Raw genomic sequence first — 22,983 nt, 5'->3', positions numbered from 1 at the left:
GGAGAACACCCAGAACCTCACCTTGGGCACGAAGAGCACAACCAGAGTGATATAGGAGGAAAAAACTATGGCGAGGGAGGCAAAGGCAAAGGCTGCATCCTGCTGGCTGGACAGGATCATGGTGACGGGGGCAGTGATGAGGCACAAGACCTGGGGGCAGAGTGTGTTTAGGGAGTCTCAGATTTGCAGGCTCAGATAAGATCTCGGGTTTTCTTTTCCCAGGATAGAGTCTGTGAGGTCAGGTTCCCAGTGAACTTTCCATTTCAAAAGGATCCAAACTTGGGGTCATCCTCAATTCTAGCTTAAGAAAAATCCTAAATAAACTGTCCTAAAGCAGTTTCCAGTTCTAGGTCAACCCATCCTTCAAGGCAGGAGCTCCCATGATCTCTATACACACATTCACAGGCCTGGAGTCAGTCTGTGGGCATACCTAACAAGAAATCTAAATTCAGATTCCAGCCTGTGAACCACAGACAAGCAATCCAAATTCTTTCCTTCTGCTTCCTTGCCTATGCAGTGGGGATACTAATATCCACTTCACTGGGTGTTTGTGTCAAGATTAATAAGATAGTGTCTGTGTGTGTTTTACAAACTATAAAATGCTTTATAAATCCAAGGCATTAAAAAACTCTTTAAGACTTCCACCCAACCATCCGAGATCTAGTGCCTGATTCTTCTCAGGCTGCCCCACTGAGTTGCTATAGTCAGTGCCCAGGGTCAATGCCAGATGTCCAGGGAGCTCACCGCCACATTGTAGATGGCCATGCCCACAGCCCGGTGGTCATTGATCTTCTCAGTGGACACACTCTTGGTCTCATAAGCAAGAAATATACCCAGCAGCAGCAGCAGCCCCTTGTAACCATAGAAAATGCCTACAACAGCAGGAAAAGGTCGTAGGGCAACAAGACCTCCATACTCCCATTCATTCCCCATCCTTTCTATGCCTATCACCTACTGCTGCTCTTTCTTATAGTTCCACAATGGACAAAGGAGCCTCTTTTCCAATTGAGCCTTTCTGATCTAGCATTCCTCTCCCTGTCCACTCCCTCCAATGTCCACCCAACTCCCTCGCACCTCATGGCTTCCTCTTGGGACTAGCAGCCATGTCACACGGGAAGATGATGGTCATGAGCACCTGTCAGTCAGGCAAGAGCCTGGGCCACACGCAGTCTCTCACCTCATACCGTCCAGGTAGGAAGCTGGCTTTCCAGACTGAGGATAAGTTTGCCATTTGTGGTCATAGATCAGAGTGATATTAAAAAGGCCAGAGGGAGCCCAAACCCATGCCCTCACAGCCCCGGCCTTACTTTAGGAAGCTGTCTAGACACAGATGGTGTCAGGTATGATGAAGATGAGACCATCCACACTGATCCCTCTGCTGAACACGAGTTCTACCTTATCCCTTCTTTAGACCCTAAGCTCCTCAATGCAAAAGACCAACTCGCCCCTATTCTCAGAAAAGATTAGTCCAATAACCAAAAGGAGGACATTCAGACGGGGCTGACATAAGACCTCTATCTCTTTTTCCAAAGATCCTTCAGCCTCCAAACAGTAAGTTTTATTGTCCTTGCCCCATCCCCCCACCTTTGCTCCATCATTCCACTCCTTTCTCCCATATCCCACACACCAAGCCATGTATTCATCTTCTTGGAGCTGCAGTGCTCAAGCTGGGGCAGAATAGACACATCAATATCTTCCTTTGGTTCCTCCTTGGCAAAAGTCTAAGAGAGAAATAGGGTGACAGAAAAGATGGTTGCCATCCTCCCCTACCCTCTCCACCTCAGCTCAGTCCCTGACTCCCAACTCTGTTCCCTCTTTTCCTATGAGACCCCCAGTTTGGAGGCCAAATCCACTCTAGGCCTGGAAGTGTTTGCCTGAACACCTTAGAAATGCTTACTCCCATGATTCCCAGAAAGTCTACACATCCTTCTCAGACCCTTCCCCACTTCTATTCTTCAGATGAATCCAAAGGCCTCTGATGGGGCTCCTTTTAGGAAGGAGAAAAAACTCTGATATGCAGAAGGCAGGAAAGCGGTCTCCTGCAGAACGACTTTCCTCCTCAAGGGGACTTCCCTCCACGCACAGCTCCGAAAGCCTTAACTGCCAATGAGGCCACTCGGTCTCCTGACGCTTCCTCTCAAGCAGTACCTCAATGGTCCGGTGCAAGGGGTCCACAATTTGCCAGATGGCAAGAGTGAGGACATCCATGCCCACCAGCAGGCCCACCGTGGCGTACAGTTTCCAGGGCTCCAGGGTCTGGGTAAACACGGAGCACAGGCATATCAGCGGAAACCCTCTATCCCAACAGCCAAGGCACTAGGGGCTGGGAGTGAGGAGCAGCTCACCTTCCTCCACTCCTTCTTTTCCTCTTTCTTTGTGAAGACTGTGTGGACCCACCAGATTTTGGTAAACATGGAGCCATAGCCCAGACTAAAGCCCAGACCCAGGAGCCAGAGGCGGGCCTAGGAAAGGAGAGAGGGCAGAGGAAGAATAGGGTGGGACAGGTGGCGGGACTGTGGTGAGGATGGGACAGGCTATAGGATGGAACAGGCAAGACACAACCAGTAGGGGACAGTGCGGGGCAGAGAAAGCCAGCAGAGGAGAGTCTCCCTACCTTTAACAAGTTCCTCCAATCCATCTTTTACTTTGCCACCAAGTGATCTTGCTAAAACCTACTAGTTTTAATGGCCAGTCACTTCTGACAGCCCCCAGTGCCTACAGGTTGCAGTCTGGACACCTCTGATGTGGCATGAGACCCTTCACAATATACTCCCACCCACCTTTCCTGTGGAGAGCGGACTGCAAGCTGACAAGGCCCTTGCAATCTGTGAGGGCAACCAGGGTTGCCTTGTCTCAAGAACCCTCCTAAGAATGGAGAAGTACGAACTGAGGGAGAATAATGCAGTGTTGCTCCAAGACAGGGAAGCTGTGAGCAGACTGCAAAAGATCATAGCAGGGTGTGGGTTGGGTGATTGTGCAGAGGATGATCTTACCCTAGCCAGCAACTGTATGCTCTTGTATAAAAGCAGCCTTGCAAAAATAAAACTGCGCCATTGTCCACCATCAGTGGGCAGTGGACCTCCTGATCCCAGCTTTCTGTGTTCTTTCTTTTCTCGATCTCCCACTGCTCCCACTCAGGTTTATTTTCCAGGGCCGCGCTGGACGTGGCAGGATTTACCACTCGCTAGACGCGGCACTTTCCAGGCTCATCGCCAGGTCCTCACCTAGTCCACACACTCCAGCCGTGCTGAACTGCTCGCTCTCCCTCAATCTACTCTCCTTTGTATCTGTTAGCCTATTTGCCAGCTAATAAAATCCCATGCATCCTTCAATATTCAAATGCCAACTTTTTTAGCTGTCTGCCCAACTACTCTGTGAAACTGCTTTCTCTCCTTTGCTACCACAGCACTTTGCATACATCCCTATTCTGATATCTCTCATATTGCACCACAGTAAACTGTCTGCCTCTCCTACTGCATTCTGGTCTCGCTGGAAACAGACAGCTCCTGGTGAACTGGCTGTGCATGTGCATGCAAATGCCATGTGTACAGATGCATGATGAAGACAGGTACAAGGCAGAAGAAAGGAAGAAGTAAGGGTGGGTAGGGAAAAGGGTGGTATTTCCCACTAGCATAATATAGAACCACACAAATATCACTATTGAAACCAGCCTTTCCACACAGCCCCAGAATCTTCCATGTACCCAGAGTCCCGGGCCTCCCTCCCTATATAACAGTAGTCCCTTCCCTACAACTCTGCTGGCTGACAGTTCAGATTTCTGCCTCTGTTTTTGCCAGCCCCAACTAAGGCTCTCACAGGCAACCCACAGTTCTTGTTCTCAGCCCCCACAGCGAAGACAAGCCACCATTGTTCAGGGGTCCTTTGTGCAGACCCCCTTCCTTCGTCCTCAGTACTCCCTCCTCTTCTCTCCAAGGCAACCTTGGAACCAACAAGTGAACTACAGAATGAAAATGTCTGGAGGCACAGAAAGAAGGATGAAGCCAAACATATCAGAGGGGTGGTATTAGGAGAAGGAACAAGGACAAGAGTCAGGGAAAGACAAGAAGAAAAGGCAGAGAACTATACATCACAGAAGGTGTTGCTGAAGGGAGTGGGAGAGCCATATTTTGCAAGGTATCTGCCCAGCCCAGCCTTACCTGGCAGACGAAGGGGAACTGGTTTCTTCCAATGTGGTAGCCATCCAGCCCGAGGGGGAAGACAGCAGCTAACGCCAGCGAGCAGCCCACAGCAGTCAGATTATTCAGGTTGGGCTGTGAGTTCTGGATATAACTAGGGCAGAGGCAGGAAGGGTGGGAGAGGGAGAAGAGCAGAATTATAGCTTTTCCAGGGAGGCTCAGTTCTCCAAATGCCATGCAATGACCTGACTCAACCTCAGGGCCACAGGACTAAGGAAGGCAGGCTTGGAGCAGGCAGCGGAGTCTTGAGAGACAAAACCAACATAGTCAGGGGGCGAGAGATAGAGCTGTGGAGGGCCTGCCAGCACAGACTCTATTTAGAGCCCTGCACTGCATTGCCTGGCCCCAAAGTCTTTTTTATTTTTCAGTTAGTTGCTTTGGAGCAGGAATGGGAGTTATATCTGCTTTCCCTCCTTTCGTTCTCAGTAATCACTGGGAAAACAATAAGTCAGAGTGAAAACCTCAATGACACATGGCCTCAGAGTGACACAGGTGATTCTTACTCCCTTCAATTATCATTAAGAAAACAGGACAAGAAAAATGCCAGAAGATACACTTACCGGACATGGGAGTTGTAGATGTTAAAGGACAGACAGACTACAGCTAGGACAATACCCAGGCTGGAGAGAACCGAGACGGAGATAAAGAGTTTCTGTGACAGGAAGCGGAACGTCTTGATGACCAGGGTCTGGTCAGCGGGGGGGGACCCTCCTATAGCACAAGCAGGTGGGAGACAGGGAGAAGGGGAAAGAAAAAGGAAGCAGGACAAAGGAATGAAGGTGGGACAGGAGGAAGAGCAAAGAACAAAGCTACTGATGGACAATCACAACTTTGGCTGTGAGGACATGAGGCCCTAGCTGCTCTGAGTCATGGCTGTTGCAGGTGGAGGGCTCTTAGGGAGCAATCAGAAATGAGATCAGAAAATGTAGCAAATGTCCTGTCTAGAGGCTGAGAAAGGCTGAGCTGTATCACCAAAGCTGTAGTCTTTTCTTCGTTTGTTATTGTTTGTTCTTTCTGTTTTACTGTCTTTCTTGCAGGAAAGGAAAATGGCGAAGAAAAGAAGGAGATAGCTGAGAAATTTATGAGGTTTCTTAAAACGCACATCAAAAGCTTCAAAAACAGCCTCAAAGTATCTAATCTGGCCTCCTAACTTTAGGGGGAAAAAATAGAAACAAAAACTAATCTGTGATTTTTAACCCTGGCAGGGTAAAATTCCCAAAGGTGTTTTCCAGTTAATATTAAGAGAAAGCTCAAATGTGTCAGAGTTCAGAGGAGGAAAAAAAAAAGCTAATCTCAATTTGCTAAGCTTGAAAAAAAAAAAGTAATTTAGGCCATGCAGCATTTATAGCAGTACAGAACACTGCCCTAAATTCAAATTATAAAAAAAATTTCAAAACTCTAGCAATGCTGGGAACTACTAGATTTCAGTTGGGTGGGCAGATGGCAGGTATCTCCAATGGCTGTGCCTCCCCTCCATCCTTAAGATGCTGAGCCTTTATTTTATCCTTCCTTTTGCTCACCTTTAGTATCTTTACCCCTTCCTTATTATTTTAGACCATCAAGCACACAAAGAATATTGCTTACTTTCCTTCTTTAAAAAGCACATTTTAGCAGAAGACAATTATATGAGGCTTTCCATCCTCTCCTATAGTTTAAGCAACCATTTTCCTGACAGAGATAAAGAGGCAGCTCTAGGCCTGAAGTAGCTGGTTCAGATACTTCAAGGCACCAGAACATCTGGGAAACCCAAATGGAGTTTCCATTTCCCATCCCTGCCCAACCCCTGCCTCTAATTCCCAGTTACCCTAGCAATGTACTATTTTTAATAGAGCATTGCTACCAACCACCTATTCCCTCTCCAAATACGCCAGTCTCCCCTACCCACACCTTGGATGTTTTATTCCCTTTCACTTAACCCTGGCCCCTGGTCCATCTCCCTGGTAAATTTCAACCTAACGGCACCTACCACCCCATCTTCCTTCAAATGCATGACCCTTTTCTGTAAACCTTTTTGAGAGGGGTTGAAGGGAAAATATAAACAGGATCCACTTACCAATCCATTTATCCGTTTTGGACCAGGAAAGATCATCTTTGGTGCTATCATAGTAGCCAATCTTCTTGTAGCTGCCGCCTGGGCAGATGACAATAGAGTGACCATGGATAGGTGAAGAACTGATCCTAGGCATTCTCAACTAGCCATTTCCCTAAGGTAGCTTTCCATGGTTGTATCTGATTTTCCCTTCACCTGAGCCCTGAAAGATACTCAAAGGACCTGAGGGGTCATCTGAATAAGCAATGTGACTTAAAAGCAATGTAAAGTGGATCCCTCAAATCAAGAATATCTCACATGTGTAAAGCCCTTCAGTGAAGAAGACTCCAATGTTGGCCACTCATTCTACAGACTCACGCCTCTTTTAGCAAGATGTTTCTCACTTTGATTCTAGCTTTGAAAGCTTTAAACATTTGTTTATTGTCCCTCTCATGATAGACAAAATCACGGAATCTATTTTCCCAGTGGCTTTCATTTTAATTTTATAAATTTCTCTTATGTTGGTTGGCTTGGGTTCTATTTCCTTAGCTAAGTTGCACTTGCCTCTTAAAGAGGAATTCAGTCACTTCTAAGATACCTGTTCTAGAACTGGCCCAGTTACCATAACTTTTCCATCAAAAGCCAACTCATACCCCTTTCACCATGGCTGAAATCCATTCCCTTTTGTCCTGGATACAAAGATCTCAAAGGATGTGGGAAGTGGGAGAAGGAAAGAAAGAAACTTTTCACAGGAAGCCAAGAAATGGCTCTCCTGGCCATGCTATAAGTGGCTGAGAGTGGGGTGAAGCTGAAAAATTAACTCACAGAAGTTCTGCAAATACATAAGTGTGCTAAGTCGTAAGAAAATACAACTTAGAAAAGCCAAACTATACATATTGCCAAAAAAAAAAAAATTGTTTATATAGCAAGGAAATTCAAGGGATTCCCTTTAAAAATAAAAGGTTTGCTAGATGCAGCTTTCCTTGAGTCCATGGGTATGCAAGTGACAGGTCATTAACCTCTAAACCCAAGCCATCAAAGGGAAATTTCTGAAATTAAAATGGAAGCCACTGGGAAAAGAAAGTGGCTGTTTACAAAGTGCATGCCACTTTTCAAGAACATAACTACTGCAACTCAAAGAAATCACCCATACATGAGCTTTTTATTATTATTATTAAAGAGTTTGATGAACACAGTTAGAGAGAAGAGCAGGAGGTGGGGAGGCATCAAGGCCACTTTGTGGTGTCTCCTGGTGTTCTTCTACCAGACAATGTCCTAGCCCAGCTCCAGCCTGGCCCTGCCTGACTTCCCCTGTCCCTTTATGCTCCTGCACTTACCCTGTAGCTGCTCAATAAGTGTCCACGCCATCCGAGAGCCACTGGCATCAAACACCACATGACCCTGTGAGGGAGAGGAACATGTGGAGGCAGACAAAGGGGATACAAGCAAGAGTGAACATCAAGGACTCTTTGAATCCCTACGTTTTTGATGTTAACTGATCTTCTGAATGAATTCTATTTATGGCATTTGCCTGCATATAGGACATACCCCAGATGCCCATACCCTAGATTTTAGACACATTATTCTTTGAGAAGTTTCACCCATGAGATTTGAATGGGAAAAATCCCCAGATAGAATACCAGGAGACCTGGTTTCTAACTGTGACCTGAGCAAGTCACCAAACCCCTTTGGAAACTAATTTCCCCAGTTTAAAAATAAGGAGATGATCTTTCAGACCATTTCCTCTTTCGAAATCCTATAATTTTTATCTGAGCCATAAATATCTGGACCCAAAAGAAATGAGGGGAGGGGTTGAAAGAAATGAAATAGACCAATTTTCCCTTCTAATCACTTGTAGGTTTTCTGCTTTGAGGGTCCCTACTTCCTCAGTCTGAGACGGATTATCTCAGGGAGGTAACTGAGGGAGACAGAGAATGCATGTTTCCAGGAGAAGGAGAGTCTCTCTCTCTCTCTCAATGGGAGGACAGGGGAGTGTAAAGGAGGTTGCTCGAACTCACGGAGACACCCTCAAAGGACGAGGAGTTCATTGCCCTGTAGATTTGGTCAGTGATGGTCTGGTTGTTATAGTTGAAGTCTTCTAGGCGCACACCCGAACGGCCACCCCCTCCAGATGTCTTGTTCAGGGCCAATGCCAAGGCCCAGATGGCATCATAGGCTAGCGGTGCCTCCTGGAAGCCACCTGTCTCCTCAGGGTGTCTTTTTAGTCGCTTGGTCAGTTTTTCTACAAACTCCTGTGATGTCTGGGGAGGGAAGAATAGGAGGAAAGGATTGGTGTGTGAAGGATTCCGGGGTGGCGGGAGCATCTGATTCTGGCTCCAACACTCTGACTTGAATAGACACGGCTTATGTTCATGTTGTCAGACTGAGCATATATATGCTTAAAATCTTTAACTATACCCAAGTGGCTGTCTTAGATTGGAAGTGACTAAAGTAGGGATTAGCTGGGTCTAATGGTCTTAGTGTGTACAGTAGCTAGCTCAGAACTACAAAAGGAGAAGTTTAATGTATAGACATTGTGCATAATAAATGGCAAAGGACAGAAAGTAGAAATAGAAAAAAACAAGAGACATGGATATTCCAATGAAGAGCTGCAATGTTGTTCTCTCATCCTTCAGCCTTTCCCAATAGTTGACCCAAGACCAAAGAGCTTCTCCAATTCTGAAAGATCCTAGAAAAGATGACACCACAGCCTTCCTCACTTGGCTTGTCAACCAGGAAGACTTTTCTTTAGTGTGCCAACTACTTACCATCCTCCTGTGAGTTCAGTGCACTGTCTCTAAGATGTTTTTCAGAAGACTGAGTGCTGCAGAAACAACCCTCACGGTTTTAAAGTGTATCATTCGATCCCTACCCATGCCTCTCCCAACCCTCTATCTTCTTTTTCCAAGAAAGCTAAATAGAATGACAGCTCCTTTAACTCTGTCATGAAATGGGTCAAGAGACCTGAATTTCTATACCTGGCAGTAACGTTGCTTAGCTAAATGACCATACACAAATTGCTTTAAGGTTTTGGAAATGTCTACCATATAATGGAGAAAATCACATCTGCCCTTCCTTATCTCCCAGAAACCACACTGGCTCAGTGGCCAGCTCTTGGCAAGGCACACATAATACACAGGGGCACTACACAACCTTGTTTAGATTTGTAATGTTTGAATGTACACACACTCTAATGAATAGATGAAAGAACAAATAAAAATCTTCGTTCCCCATGCCCTGCCCACGTTTCTTTCTGTTCAACTTTCTGTAGACCCAAGGGAGTAAAAGATGCAAAGGACAGGCAGTGTAGTGCAGTGGAAACAGCCTGGGTTTTGAAGACAGACAGACCCGGACTCTACTTCCCTTGAGGACAGGACTAGGTTCCATTCTTTTCTTCACCTCGGCACCCAGCACTGTGCCCAGCCAATAATGGATGTCCATTGGATTGGGCAGTGAAAATAATATGTATGATACTATAATGGTAAACGTGTCATTACACATTTGTCAAAACCCACAGAATGTATAACTCCAAGAGTGAACTCTCATGTAAACTCTGGACTTTGGGTGGCAATGATGTGTCTGTGTAGGTTCATCAGTTGTAACCACTCTGGTGGGACATGTTGATAATGGAGGAGTCTGTGCATGAGCAGGGGCAGGGGACACTGGAAAATCTCTACACTTTCCTCTCAATTTTGCTATGAACTTAAGTTGCTTTTAAAAAATAATATAAATCTTGTTTTAAAATGTCTATTGAATAAATAGATGGATGGATTCCAAATCTAACTAATCTACTTACCCATTATGTAATCTCAAACAAGTTATTAAACCTCAGTAGTTGGCTATTCAGCTTTAAAATGAGAAAAATACTACCTCAAAGAGTTATTATAAGGATGAAATAACACATATTTAAAATGCTGAGTTTAAAGTAAGTTACATTTTCTTTTTGTGACTTTTCCTATACTTCCTATACTTCAACTTTATCTTTGTCACTGAACTCAGATCTATAATCCAGCTCAGTATTTCAAGTTCTATATCTTGAGCTGTCTCTAAAACATCTGCAACTATACGATTGATGATCTCAAATTAAAAATATCTAAAACTAAACTCAATTTTTTCCTCATTCCCCATCGCTTCCCAGTACATGAGACTGAATCCTTAGAATCACCTTAGACTCTTTCAAATCACCAAGTTGTCTTAATTCTTTTGTTAAAATGTTTCATTAATATCATCCATCCCCACATGGAATCGTGTTGCTAATAATAACAATAATAATAATAGTTAACATTTATATTGTCCATACAATGTACCAGGCACTTTTCTAAAATACATATATTAACTTCTTTAACCCTTAAATAATCCCATGAAGTTTATGGCCCATGTTAGAGATAAGGAAACTGAGGCACAGAAAAGTTTAACTTGGCTAAAGTTGTACTTCTAGTGTATGGCAGAGGTGGGATTCGAACAAACTCAGGTTGCCTGGCATCAGTGTCCCCACTCTTCCTAACTACCCTACACTGTCTCTATAAGCTGAAATGCTTCTCTCCAAGAGCGCCTGTTGGACAGACAGCAGTTAGGCTGAGGCTTTCTAAGTAGTCCTTCAGCCTCCAAGTCTATCCGATCTGCAGTTCAAAGTAAATACTACATCAGAAAATCACCCAGATGGGAAGGGATTCATCTACTGTGCATGATGCCATCCCCTGCCCAGATCCTCATACTCTCTGCTGGTTCCAGGTCACTACCACTAACGTGCTTGGCCACTGGTGGTGCCACTGGCTCTTCCCCCTATAACGAAAGTTACCAAAAACATCTTTCCCCCTTGGGTCAGCAAAGATATGGTTGTAAATTTTCAAATGGAAATGTTATTAGGCAGCTTAAGGAAAACAGAACAACCACCAAAATTCCATACCCATAGAAATTAGTGAAGTAACCGAGCGTAAATTTATGATCCTAATTTTTTAACAGTCCCATCTATTTCTATATGTGACAATGGATGTTTGACAATGATCTAAAATGCATATCCTGAGGTAGGTTTTTATTTTGTATTGCACCCAGATCTGATGGAACCTCTAATCCAATCAGAATTTACTCACAATCTTACCCCACCTCCCACCTGCCCCTCTAGCCCAGAGCTATATTATTTCTCCAGAACCTCTCTAACCCATTCTCCCAAATCTGACTCCTGGATTCTTTCTCTAAACTGTTTCTGCATTATTGACATTTGGAGCAGGATAATTCTTTGTTGTGGGGTACTGTCTGGTGCATTGCAGGATGTTTTAGAAGCATCCCTGGCTTACCCATTACACAGCAGTTGTGACAACCAAAATTGTCCCTAGATATTGCAACCTCTGGTTGAAAACCACTGCTCTAACCAACAGTCCTCAAAATGTGGTCCCCAAACTAATAGCATCAACATCCCCAGGGAACTTGTTAGAAATGTAAATTCTTAGGCCTATCCCAGACCTACAAATTAGAGCTTCCAAGGAAAGAGGCCAGTGATCTGTGTACTAACTAACCTTCGGGTGGTTCTGATGGAAGCTAAAGTTTCAGAACTATTGATCTAAACTTAAGGCCATCCTTACAGAGTAAAGGCAATTTTGCTTCTTTTCTAAATCGCCATGGCTCTGGGCCCCTAGGACCAACTCTTGCTTCCAATCCACTTCTTTTGGTCCTGTTTAATTCATCTATAATCTTTTCCCTGGTTGGTTGTTAAGACTGCCTCAACCCTCTGGAAAATCTTGGCTTTTCCACCTGGCATTTTAGGCCCAAGCAGGCCTGGTATCACTAGAAGCCCTGTAGCCTCGAAGGCAGGCACATCTTTCTATAGGGACCAAGAGCCAAAAAGAGACCTCCAACTCATTCTGCCCTAAAACCCAGATGTCCCTTTATTCCCCTAACCAGATCCCTGCTTCCTGTCAGGGGCTCCTCTAGCTCAATGCTAGGAAGCATAAGCCACAATTGGAAGGTCCGGGCTCAGGGCACCAAAAAGCCTTTTCAACTTCAGTTACCAGCTCCTCTACTTCCCCAGGTCCTCGAGGATGACATCTGTCAGGTGTGCTACAGGGATGTGACTTCCAGAATTTTTCCATTGTATTTTTCAACCAAGATACCTTAAATACAGCGTCCCTTAGACTATCCCAGGATGATGTCCATGATCAGAGTCCACAAGGCAACAGGCCTTTCTATCACAATTCATTGCCAGAATAAACTTCCTGAATCTTCTTTCTCTCTTGCTCAAAAACTGCCATCAACTAAACAATGTTAGGCTATGAAAGCACAAACCTTTTAGTCAGACATTTCATGGTTTGCCATGGAAGGTGATAGGGCAGAGTGGTTTGGAGTTAGAGTCAACAACTAGGACTCAATTCCAGCTTGACCACTCAGTAGTTACATGAGCTAAGACAAGTCACTTAACCTCTCTGAGTCTCAATTTCCTGGCCTATAAAATGGAAATGAAAAATCTACATCAGACTATTGCTGTGAGGATCACTGAAATTATATATCCGAGCTCCTGGTTTACTACACAAAAACAACCGTTACTACAACTTTGTTTTAATGGGATATTTGGGGGCTTTATAACCATCACTTACCCCTTAAGATGTAGGGCTGAGCAGGCAAGGAGCCTCTTCATATTCACTCTTTTCACTTGTGCCCCTCACCTGCAAGGCTGCCTCTGCCTTCCCAAATCAGAGAATGTCTTCTAGCTCCCTGTCTGTCACTAACCAGCTATCTGGGACTAACTAATTTCAAAAGTCCCCTTTCCGTTTAAAGTTCTAAAATAGGATCCTTAAAAAAGCATCAGGAGCCAAGCTGAGTATCAACCAGGGGTGAATATTAAGCTCTAAAGAGCTCTGAAGTCACCAAGAAAATAAAAGGTATTTCTGCCAGGAACAGCGGTCCTGTAAAGGTGTGCTTGCATAAACAGCATCTGTATTATCACTAACGCCTCTCCCTCATTTGACTTCTTGCCAACTGCTCCTCATTTCCATGGTAACAGCCCTTCTACTCATCAGGGGACTACTGAACAAACCACTCTCATTTCCTCTCTCTTCCCTGCCCGAGGAAGTCAGAGCGGAGGTGGAATCTACAGGAAACATGGCACAAACAAGTTTAGGGTGGGCAGAGGCCCTGTGGCCCCCTATACCTCCAAATTCCACACCTGCTCCCCTCCTCTTCAAGGCTCCCTCAGGCCTCCCCACCTACCCAGGTGCCAGCTTCTAAGTCCCCACACTCTCACCATGTTGGAAATGCTGCGGGTGTTGGCAGGGTTCAGCATGACAATCTCAGTAGTGATGTGACCCTCCACCGCCTCGGTCATTTCATCCACTGTGCAGTTGATAGACGGGTCATAGGTCTTGAACCAATTGTCAGCATACCACCCAATGAGGAACCAGACGTACTTCTTCCCAAAGAGTCTCTCCTTGTATACCTGAATGCAAAGGATGGGGAGGGCTGGGTCTCTGTTTCTTTTTTTTTTTTTTTTGTCTTACCTCATTTGACACTATTCAGCCTCTAGGGAATCAGAGAAGAACAGAGAATTGAAAAGAGACATCTACAAGTTTTGGGGGTGGAGGAGTGAGTAGGAAAGGCTCAACTACTCTTCTAAGTTCCTCCCCAGCCTCTATTTTTAAGTGGCCTTTTCTAGCCAGTATGAAAAGATAGGATTCAAAGTCTCCTCCAGGAACGCAAAGCAGTAGGAAAATGAGATCTGGAGAAAGTGCTGTGTGTGTGAGAAGCCAAGAGATGGAGTTAGAGCCAACAGACAGGGACATCATATTAATCATCACCTCAGATCATCTACTATCAACTTGAGTGAAGATGTGGAGAGGCGATCTCATGAGAAACTCCAGGCAAAGGGCCCGCCTAGTCCCCCTCCCTCTTCATATTTCAACTCCACCTCACAAAAAACTTTCCGGGCTTCAGTCTCATAGAAAAGTCCCACGATGATTCGGGCGTCCTGGCGCTACAGAATGGAGAGAGAAACAGAGCTCCTGAGGGACACCTGGAAACGCCAGAGGGGCTAAGCCAAGCTTTGAATTCCTGTGCTGAAGCACTTAGTGCAGGGCTCTGTGCAATAGGTAGTGAATAAATGTCAACTGGAAGATGAAGCTAAATGTCCCCAGGAGATGGTGCTGTCTCATAAAATCAAAATTTTGTGACTGTGACAGAGGTGTTAGCTAACACTAGTGTGCAATCATTGCAATATATAAGTTTATCAAATCGACATGTTGTACACCTTAACCTTAGACATTGTTATATGTCACTTATCTCTCAATTTAAAAACAAAAAACAAAAACAAAAACACACCAACGTTCCCCCACCCGGCTCTCCTCTCCAGCCCACCACTGTTTCCTCAACCTCGTCCCCCTGCAGTCTGAGTCTACCACTCCAGGCCATCCCACCTTAAGGTTTTTGACCGGAACAGCTGGATCTGAGAAGAAACTCTGGCGGAAAGTAATCTCGATTCCAGCCTCCTTCACTCGTTCCTCCAAATCGTCCAGAGTCTTGAGTGGGAACGAGAAATAGAAAAAACATAGGGTGTACAATGGGGTAAAGACCAGAGATGTTACCTGGGGATCACATACTCAACAAAGGAATGGCAATTCTGAACCTTCCTTCAACATCTTCTGTCCCAGGGGTAAAGAGTGTTCAAGGAAAAGCATCTGGAGTCTTAGGATATGGCTTCCAAGTGAGAAGGTGCATGGAGAGCGCCTCCACAGAAGTCACCCCATTCACCCTCTTACCACCACTGACAGCAAAAATGGGGAAAAGGAAACAGGAACCAGGAACCAGGAAAAGGCAAGGCGGTCTGTTATAAATAAGACGATGTCAGCCCCAAGAGGCAAGTGGGCAGACAGACAAAAGGACCAGAGATGAATGTCTTGAATCACTGAATGAAAGTGGGAGCAGGATTAAAGGCCACTGAACATAAGAGTGGATTAGACAATCCAAAGAATAACATAAAAGAGAAGAAGCTGTCTTTTTCAAGTAGAGTCATGTGTTTCCTCTCTACCTCCAAAAATCCCCTTCTCCCCTTTCTCTCTGTTTGCCAGCATCTCTCTCTAAGCCAACTACCTGACTCATGTACATATACCTGTCTATCTGCCTCTGTCACCTCTCTTTCTCTCTCCCCCTTTCTTTCTCTCTCTACCTTTCTGTCTCTATTTCCATATACATCTTTTTCTCCCATTACCCTTCCCTCACTCCTCCCTGTACCCATTTCTATAGCTCCATTCTCTCTGTTCCTGTTCACACACACCCACCACCTCCTTGAGTGCCTCTGGATCTGCTACTTCCCTGGGTTTCGACCATGTATTCACTCCTTTACTGTGTCCCTACTTTAATATACCTACTTTAATAAACTGGGTCACTTGGGGTTTATCTGTCTGAAGAACAAATCATCAAAAGGGGGAAAAAAAAAGTCCTAAAACCAAAAAGTTGGAAAGGGTCCTAAAAATTCAGCTCGTTCATTTCCCTGGCTACAGAAAGAACATGCACTTAACCCACTCGGAATGTGTTCTCTTTTGATAAAGAATCAGGATCTTCCCTCTAAAATGAATACCATGTCACATCTCTCTGCACTGGAGTCTTTACCCAGTCCCTCCTCACCGAAGTGAAGACCTCAGTGGTCTGCTGGATGGTGGCGATCTTCTTCCAGCCCCACTTTTCAAAGAGTTTCACACGAGTAGGATTGTGGAGAGTGGCTGATGGATGAGTTCGAAAGAATGTAGGAAAGCGCTGTCGGTTTGACAGAGCTGGTGAGCTGGAGCCATAGGAAAGCTAAGAGAGACAGGGATAGTGCCAAAGAGGACCTTATCAGTAGACTCCACTAAGACCTGCTAAGAGTTCCTTCAACCCTTCCCCACCTCTAGGCTTCTCTCCCTGACTCTCTCCAAGAGTCCCTACTTCTACCCTAAGAAAAGTGATTTTCAAAAGCCCTCACACCCATTACAATCAGAATGTCCTTTCACTGATCTAGCTCCTTGGGATGAACAAGGTCAGCTGCAGCACTGTTGCTAGGAGGCTAATTAGTTCAGGTCTATAAAGGACTCTGAATCTTGGAAGCAGTCCTCTTAAATATGCCCTTTCTTTAGTACAGCCTAAAAGGGAATGGCCCACCTTCTAACCCCCAAGCACTGCTTACCACAATGAGGTTCCACATCCTAGCGGCCTCAGCCACAAGCGTGGAGACGGAGCTGCAGCCAGGCATAAGGATGATCTTGATAGGGTCATTGTAGAGCAGCTCGTACAGGTACTTGGTGGCTTGGCCTGGGTCACACTAAATAGGGGTTGGGGGAAAATGAGGGTAGGCTCTCCTAACACTCCTTGCCTGCCTGCAACTCCTACTCTTATTTTTCCCAAAAAGCTAGTTATTTCTCCCAACTACCCATCCCTCTGCTGAAACGTTTTGGTCATGATTACCATGTTCTCCTTTCTGACATCTCTTCCTGTCTTCTCTTATTTCCCCTCATTTGGTAAACACCCTTCTCTGTCTTCCACCTAGTGCCTTACCCATCAGTATTAATACAAAACACATCTTCCCTCCTTTCAGCTCATTATCACACCCCTCAACCCTCCTTCCCCCTACCATCCCTGACTCTCACCCTATGTTTCTGTGCTCCAAACATCTGTAAGTAGAAGAGTCTGCAGGAATGTGAATAAACTCTCCCCAAGCCCCAGACAGCTTCCTCAAAGCCATATTATGAAAATTTCTCCCTCATCTCTGCAAATGCCCTCTCCCAACCTTCCTTTTTTTTCCTCCCTCTTCTCTTTTCAGGACTACTGATAAATAAAAGAGAACAGGAACGAGTCCACCAGGAGGTCCAGCTCAGCATCCACCCCCTCCTTCTGGGCCCTGACATTTGACAGGTCCATTAGAAACAAAGACACTCAAGGGTAGAAGTGGGGGAAGAAACAAGGATGAGGAAAGAAGTGGGTAGAATAAACAGAATGACTCTCAAGAAACTAGATAATTTTAGAGTGCCTAAAGGAGAGGCATGGAGATGGAGAAAGTAAACAATGTAGAAAGCTAGAGATGAAAGGAATGATGGGAGGAAGGGAAGTGGGGGGAGGAAGAGCCAGCAATGGGTGTTTCCCTCCTGCTGAAATATGACATTTCAGAAGCTGCTAGAGCTCCAAAGGAAGTGAAGAAGAAATGGAAGCTAGTGGGGAGCCAGGGCAGAGGGGACACAGACAGGAGGCATAGGATACTGGGGAGGGTGAAATGGAGGGGCATTTCCAAGGAAACAAAGAAGGCCCCCTAGAGCCTGCTCACTTCCCACAGAGGCCTGACATTTGGAACACTGTGGGAAGTTGGAGAAGGGGGAGTCAGGGGAGGCTGACAGAGTCTGAAAGAACCAACACTCGCCCAGAACTCTGTTGCCCACCCAACCCCACTACAAAGGGCAGTACTCAACATCTGCTTAATGGCTGTTTTTTGAAGGTTCTTCATCCCTCCCACTTTGGCATCTTTTGCATCTTTACCATTCTCAGGTCTCACCTTCCTGCACTCTCCCAGCATCTGTTATTCCAGATCCTGCCCCCAGCTTCTCCCAAGGCCCCTCAGTGCCCCTCCCTTTTCAGTCTGAAGAGGTCAATAGGAACAACAAGGACATAGAAGAACATATAAGATATATATATATAATCAGCAACATATGCTACCTAGATGTCTCTTTTGTGTCCTCATCCCTTCCTTATCTTTTCTTACATCCTTTTCCCCCTTCCACACCCAATGCATTACTGCAGATTTCCTCCACCATGTGATTCTCACCCCCTCCCCAGTACACTTCTATTCTCCTCCCTCTCCTCTGCTCTTGCAAGGATCCAGATTTGCAGTCAGGAAACAACACATTTCAGTTTGTCTGCCTTTCCATCTCATTCTTGCTGCCTCTGCTATTTTTTCCTCCATCTCCCTTCTCTCAGGTCCATCTGCTTTCCAACACCCCCAAGGACTCACCTGTCATCGTGGATGAGTCTGAGCTCACACACAGAGATCTCAAAGCTCCCTGTGATCCCCTATCATAAAGCCTGCACGCATCCCCCATCTCTCTTCCTATACTCCCACCCACCATAGCCAATTATCACTCTTGCTCTCCCAAAGCTAGACCCTTCCTCCCTGTTCTGGCCCTGTATTTCTCATCCTGCCTCTCCTACCCTGTGCCCTATTGCTCTTCCCATTCACATCCTGGGCTTAGCTACAAAAGCACCCACCAGGGCAGGAGTTTCATTGGTAAAAATGCAGATCCTTGGGACTCATCCCTAACCAAGAAGTTAGAAACTGTATATTTAACAAACTCCTCTGGTGATTCTTATGTACAATGAAGTTTGAGAATCACTGGGAAAGCGTCAGAAGGTATCTGAAGTTCCCTCTCCAAGTTCCTAACAGTCCTTGTGTTCTCTTCTCCCCAAGGATCCTACCTTCGATCCGACTTCTGCCACCTCCTCCTTCACACACCTATTTCTAGGTGTGGGTTACTGCTCTAAAGAATGAATATAAATCCTCAGTCTACCCCAGGTGTGAAATAGGCAACCCTCACCTCTAGACTCTATTCTACTCACCCCCAATCCCTTAAGTCGCTGGGCCACATGTCAAAGAAAATAAATCTGAGGTCCAAATTTTCCTTCCTTCCCTGTGCCACATCTTTCCTCGTACTTCCAATTAAGAGTAGGGAATAGTGGAGGAAAAAGAATCTTACAGGACCATCTCTTTCTACCCCTGGACCCAAATTTTCTTACCTCCCCACCCTTCTTCCTCATCTCCCGAACCCTACATCTCATTTCCATTCTCACATCTTAGAGGCCACAATGCTGTAAAAAATATAAATTCAAGATGCAAGTTCCACAGGATGCCCCAGGATCTCTCACTATCCCCACTCCTCCTCGCCCCCTCCTGCACTGCCATTCCTCACTGTTCTCTTTCTGCTCTCTGTATCCTGATTCCTCTCCATCCCTATGCTATTGTGGGGGCTCCCACGCGGGTCTCATCCAATTCATTTTCCCAGTGTTCTCTGCCCATCTCTTGACCATTAGCCTTCCCCAACTACAATATTCTATATAGTCCCACAATCCAGGAATCCTCCACAGGGCTGGGGATAGAGGGATGAGAAGGAGTCAGGCAGGGCTCACAGCTACCTTGTTGTTTGTTGTGATAAACTAGAGCACTCAAGTCCCTATTCCTTCTGGCTCCAGCCAGATGCCAAGATTTACCTTGTTACCATGGTAAATGTAAACCCCTGAGCCAGCTCCCCACCTCTGACATTCCTTCCATCTCCCAACCCATCCCAGGGTTAGTTTACTCCCCAGAGCATCAGGATCAGCTTGTGCCCTAAATCTATTACCAGTTCCCTCAACCCCAGGCACTTCCATGGGTCTCCCAGAGCAGAAGGGTCTGCCTTGCAACATGATTAACCATCCAGAACCCCTTAGAACCTCATCCTGAACCTCCAGCTCCTGTGCCTCTCCCCAAGCTCCCACACTCCCAGTCCTTCTCCTGCTAGTCACACAGAGGAGGGGTCTGCCTCAAAATCCCCGAAGTGACTCAGACTGAGATGGCTCAGACTGAGATGGCGTGCAGCGAGCTCCCCAAGCCCTCTCCTCCCACCCACTCCCATGTCGGGGGCTACCTTGCTGTCGTGGTGGATGAGCTTGAGCTCATAGTCCGGCAGGATGTCCCTGCGGCTATTCACGTCCTCCAGAGCCATCTCCACCGCGGGCTGGCAGGCCTGGCCCCCTGGCCAGCCCCCACTCATGGGAAACAGCGCCCCGATGTACACTGCGCGCCGTTCTGAGGAGGGGTGCGGGGGGACCCGCGGGTGAGGCCGCGGGAGATGGGGGGAGTGGGAGGCCCACACCACCGGAGCCACCCCTGCCGCCATCACCGCCAGGAGTGGTAGTGGCCACCCCACCCGGGGCGAGGAGGCCCCCGGACCCATGGCGGGGAGCGGGAGGTAGCTGCTTGGGGAGTGGGGAGCTCAGGGAGGACACTTGTCCTGGGGAGGGCTGCTGAGGGGATGTCGAGGAGGGGCCTCCATCCCTGGTTCTGCAGGGCAGAGGGGATTAGGGCCTCGGGGAAGCAGGGACGGTTGGCTTCCTACGGCCCCCACCACAGCTCTAGCCACCTCCACAGCCAGCAACCGCAGACTCTCCTCACGGACTGACCGACCGACCGAGGGGAGGAGGAGATGTAGGGCTGGGAGGAGGCTCTGACGTCACGGGCACAGGGGAGGGGCAGGAGTTGAGCAGAGAGGAAGGGGGCGGGGACGGAGGCGAGCGCAGCTGTGGGAAGGACAGAGGGGAAGGGAGAGGGAAGGCGGGAGAGACGGAGGACGCGCGACCCCCGGGGGCAGGAAAAGGAATGGACAGGAAGAGAGGAATCCCACCTAAGGGGACATCAGGGGAAGGAGAAATGAGGGGAAGGGGCGTGTCAAGAGGGAGAGGTGGGCGGAGAGAGCCGCAAGACGCTAAAGCACTGAGGAGCAAAGGATGGAGAAGGACAGGAGTGGAACTCGAGAAGGGACTGGCTCCTGAGAGTCTGAGTGGGGCTGTGAATATGTGAGGTGAAGGACTGACGGTTGTGAGGGAGAGAGCGTTGGGAATGGTTTTGGAAAGAGATAGTTGGGTAGAGAAGGGGAGGTGCAAAGGAGAGTGATGGGGATAAAGATACGGAACAAGGGACTGGGTAGACAAAAATTAAAGGGTGATGGGTGAAGGAGCTGAGAACATATAGAAGGGAAAGGATAGAGGGAAGGAAAGGATATGGGGAGGTGCTGAAGGAAGGTGAGGCTTGGCCAGGGGTGAGATGAGTAGGATGAGCTGATGGGAGTGGTCAGGTGAAATCCTAGAGACTGGGCAAGCAGGAATAGGTTCCAGAGAGGGTCGGAAGGAACCCCACAGGGAAAGACAAAGCGGAAGCTCAGAGTCTCCCAGCACCCTGCCGCCCCCTGCTGGGCTCTGCCCTTTGGCAAAAGCAGATGGGAGAAGGCGGAGCCAAGGGAAGTGCAGCCAAGCAGGGAGATGGGAGGGACCGCGGCCTCGCAGAAAACCGTGACTGGAGGCAGGAAAACAGGTAGGGAAAGAAGAGGCCCGCGGCAAACTGCGATGGGTGGGGAAAGGTGGGAGAAGGCCCCCGACCCTATAGCCTTGGGGCAGAATCCCTGGGGTTGGAGGGTGAAGAGTGAAGGGTCAGGGTATAGCAGTGCACGCGATAAGGGTTTCTCATCTCACCTGAGTGTGGCGTTCGATTCACTGGCAGCAGGAAAGACGGGGATCAGAGAAGAGTTACCACTGGCGCCCAGCTTCCCTGGCCTCATCCCCAGCCCCCTCCCACACCTGTCCATGCCGAAGACGGGGTAGAGGAGAAGCCTGCGTTTCTGAGGGGAGAGTGCCTGGGGATAAGAGCAAGGTGGGGCTGTGGGTCAGGATTTGTTGATTTTCTTTTATTTTTCATAGGACAACAGAATTTGAGACAGGAGTTGCCTGCAGCTAAGACATGGGCTGATCTTGGTTTTGTGGAGCCTAAATATAAAATTTAGCGGTCTCTCTTTAAGAGGAAACAATTGCAAATTACGACTACAATTGGTTTTAGCCTATTGCTGCTAAAATATCTTACTTATGCAATTTTTACATAAACCTATGATCTTGTGAATACATTATTATTAGAGCACTGGAAGAGGTCTGTGTAAATGAAGAGTCCCGAAGCTTAAATTTCATTAGCTTCATAGTCAATCCACCCCTAGATGGGACTCCCAATTTCCAAAATGGAATGGGAAACCACAAGCAGTATAATTAAGGGAGAAAAGCCAGGCCCAAGGATCTTGAGTCTACAAGAGTAGAGGAAGCACAATGTATATCTGCATCCCAGGAGAGAAGGCTGCAGAGGGAAAATATGGATGCTAGGAAAAGGGGAAATTTCCATAACTACAAAGCAGAATGTAGACACAAGATGGATTCCCTTGGGAAATAATGGAAATTGTCTGAGAGACATAGAAGAGGACTGCCCCTCCCCAGTCCATGGGCTGTCCTTAATGCTCTGACAGTTCTGCCCCCAGTTTTAAGCCGTTTTAATTTTTATCCTGATAATTTTCCACCCCAGATATTCTTTCCAATCTTATCAACTTTTCTAACTATGCCATGATTTATTTCTGAGTCTGTACAATAATTCAGATATAATGAATGGAGAGGGATCAATTCTAGAAGAGGATTATGTATAGAAAGCTCTAAGTTTAGAGAAAATCACTGAGGCTAGGGAAAACTGAAGTACTGAAATCTTAAGAAGGGTGATGGTGGGTGAGATTCATGATGAAAAAGAGAAAATGTGAGACCCCAGAATTGAGAGCAGGGAAAAGATATAAAAAGAGAAAGGTAAATGAAGAAATTCCCAACCCAACATAGGTAAAGTGGAGGAAGTTTGAGGTGGGCGGATGGAGGAAAGAGTTAGGCTTTCATCTCTGCCCCCCCAAGTCCCCCCAATTCTGTATACCGCCCATCCTTTCCCACCATCCATTCCCAGCCCACACCCATCCTCTCATCAGCTGCATGCAGGCAGCTATTCCCCTCACCCTGGCAGTGGGGTTTGGGGGAGCTCCACTGGCCCTGATTACAGACGCTACGGGAGCCGCCCACCAGATGGAAGTCAGGGTCACAACGGAAATCCACCCGGGCTCCATCCAGAGCTGGGAGGTCCCCACCCGTCAGGAACACCTTCCCATTTTCCAGGATCAGATAAGACTTGGAGCAGATTCGGACTGTGGAGAAATCAGAAAA

General features: G+C 46.8%; 1 protein-coding gene across 10 annotated transcripts in view; it reads right to left on the bottom strand.

Annotated features, from left to right (window-relative positions):
- GABBR1 (gamma-aminobutyric acid type B receptor subunit 1) overlaps positions 1-22,983 on the bottom strand; it is a 29,555-nt gene that overhangs the window by 4,138 nt on the left and 2,434 nt on the right. For 3 of the 10 annotated variants that reach the window (XM_011384012.2, XM_023525370.1, XM_023525369.1), the window contains 18 exons: positions 22,779-22,964; positions 21,445-21,465; positions 19,845-20,005; positions 16,367-16,501; positions 15,832-16,002; positions 14,625-14,726; positions 14,120-14,185; positions 13,460-13,651; positions 8,244-8,486; positions 7,563-7,626; positions 6,250-6,327; positions 4,757-4,907; positions 4,158-4,290; positions 2,346-2,462; positions 2,149-2,256; positions 1,628-1,721; positions 745-872; positions 22-150 (listed from right to left, as the gene is read on the bottom strand). In XM_011384012.2, coding sequence (XP_011382314.1) covers positions 22-150; positions 745-872; positions 1,628-1,721; positions 2,149-2,256; positions 2,346-2,462; positions 4,158-4,290; positions 4,757-4,907; positions 6,250-6,327; positions 7,563-7,626; positions 8,244-8,486; positions 13,460-13,651; positions 14,120-14,185; positions 14,625-14,726; positions 15,832-16,002; positions 16,367-16,501; positions 19,845-20,005; positions 21,445-21,465; positions 22,779-22,964 — 2,279 coding nt within the window. Of the gene's footprint in view, positions 1-21; positions 151-742; positions 873-934; positions 1,213-1,627; positions 1,722-2,148; positions 2,257-2,345; positions 2,463-4,157; positions 4,291-4,756; positions 4,908-6,249; positions 6,328-7,562; positions 7,627-8,243; positions 8,487-13,459; positions 13,652-14,119; positions 14,186-14,624; positions 14,727-15,831; positions 16,003-16,366; positions 16,502-19,844; positions 21,606-22,778; positions 22,965-22,983 lie in introns of those variants that run through there. The other 7 variants (XR_002777952.1, XM_023525373.1, XM_023525371.1 and 4 more) reach the window with 7 other exon arrangements.

Source organism: Pteropus vampyrus, unplaced genomic scaffold (assembly GCF_000151845.1).
Source record: "Pteropus vampyrus isolate Shadow unplaced genomic scaffold, Pvam_2.0 Scaffold553, whole genome shotgun sequence".
NCBI classification, from domain to species: domain Eukaryota; kingdom Metazoa; phylum Chordata; class Mammalia; order Chiroptera; family Pteropodidae; genus Pteropus; species Pteropus vampyrus.
The sequence above is the reverse complement of the archived record's forward strand: the minus strand, read 5'-3'. Positions and strand labels throughout refer to the sequence as shown.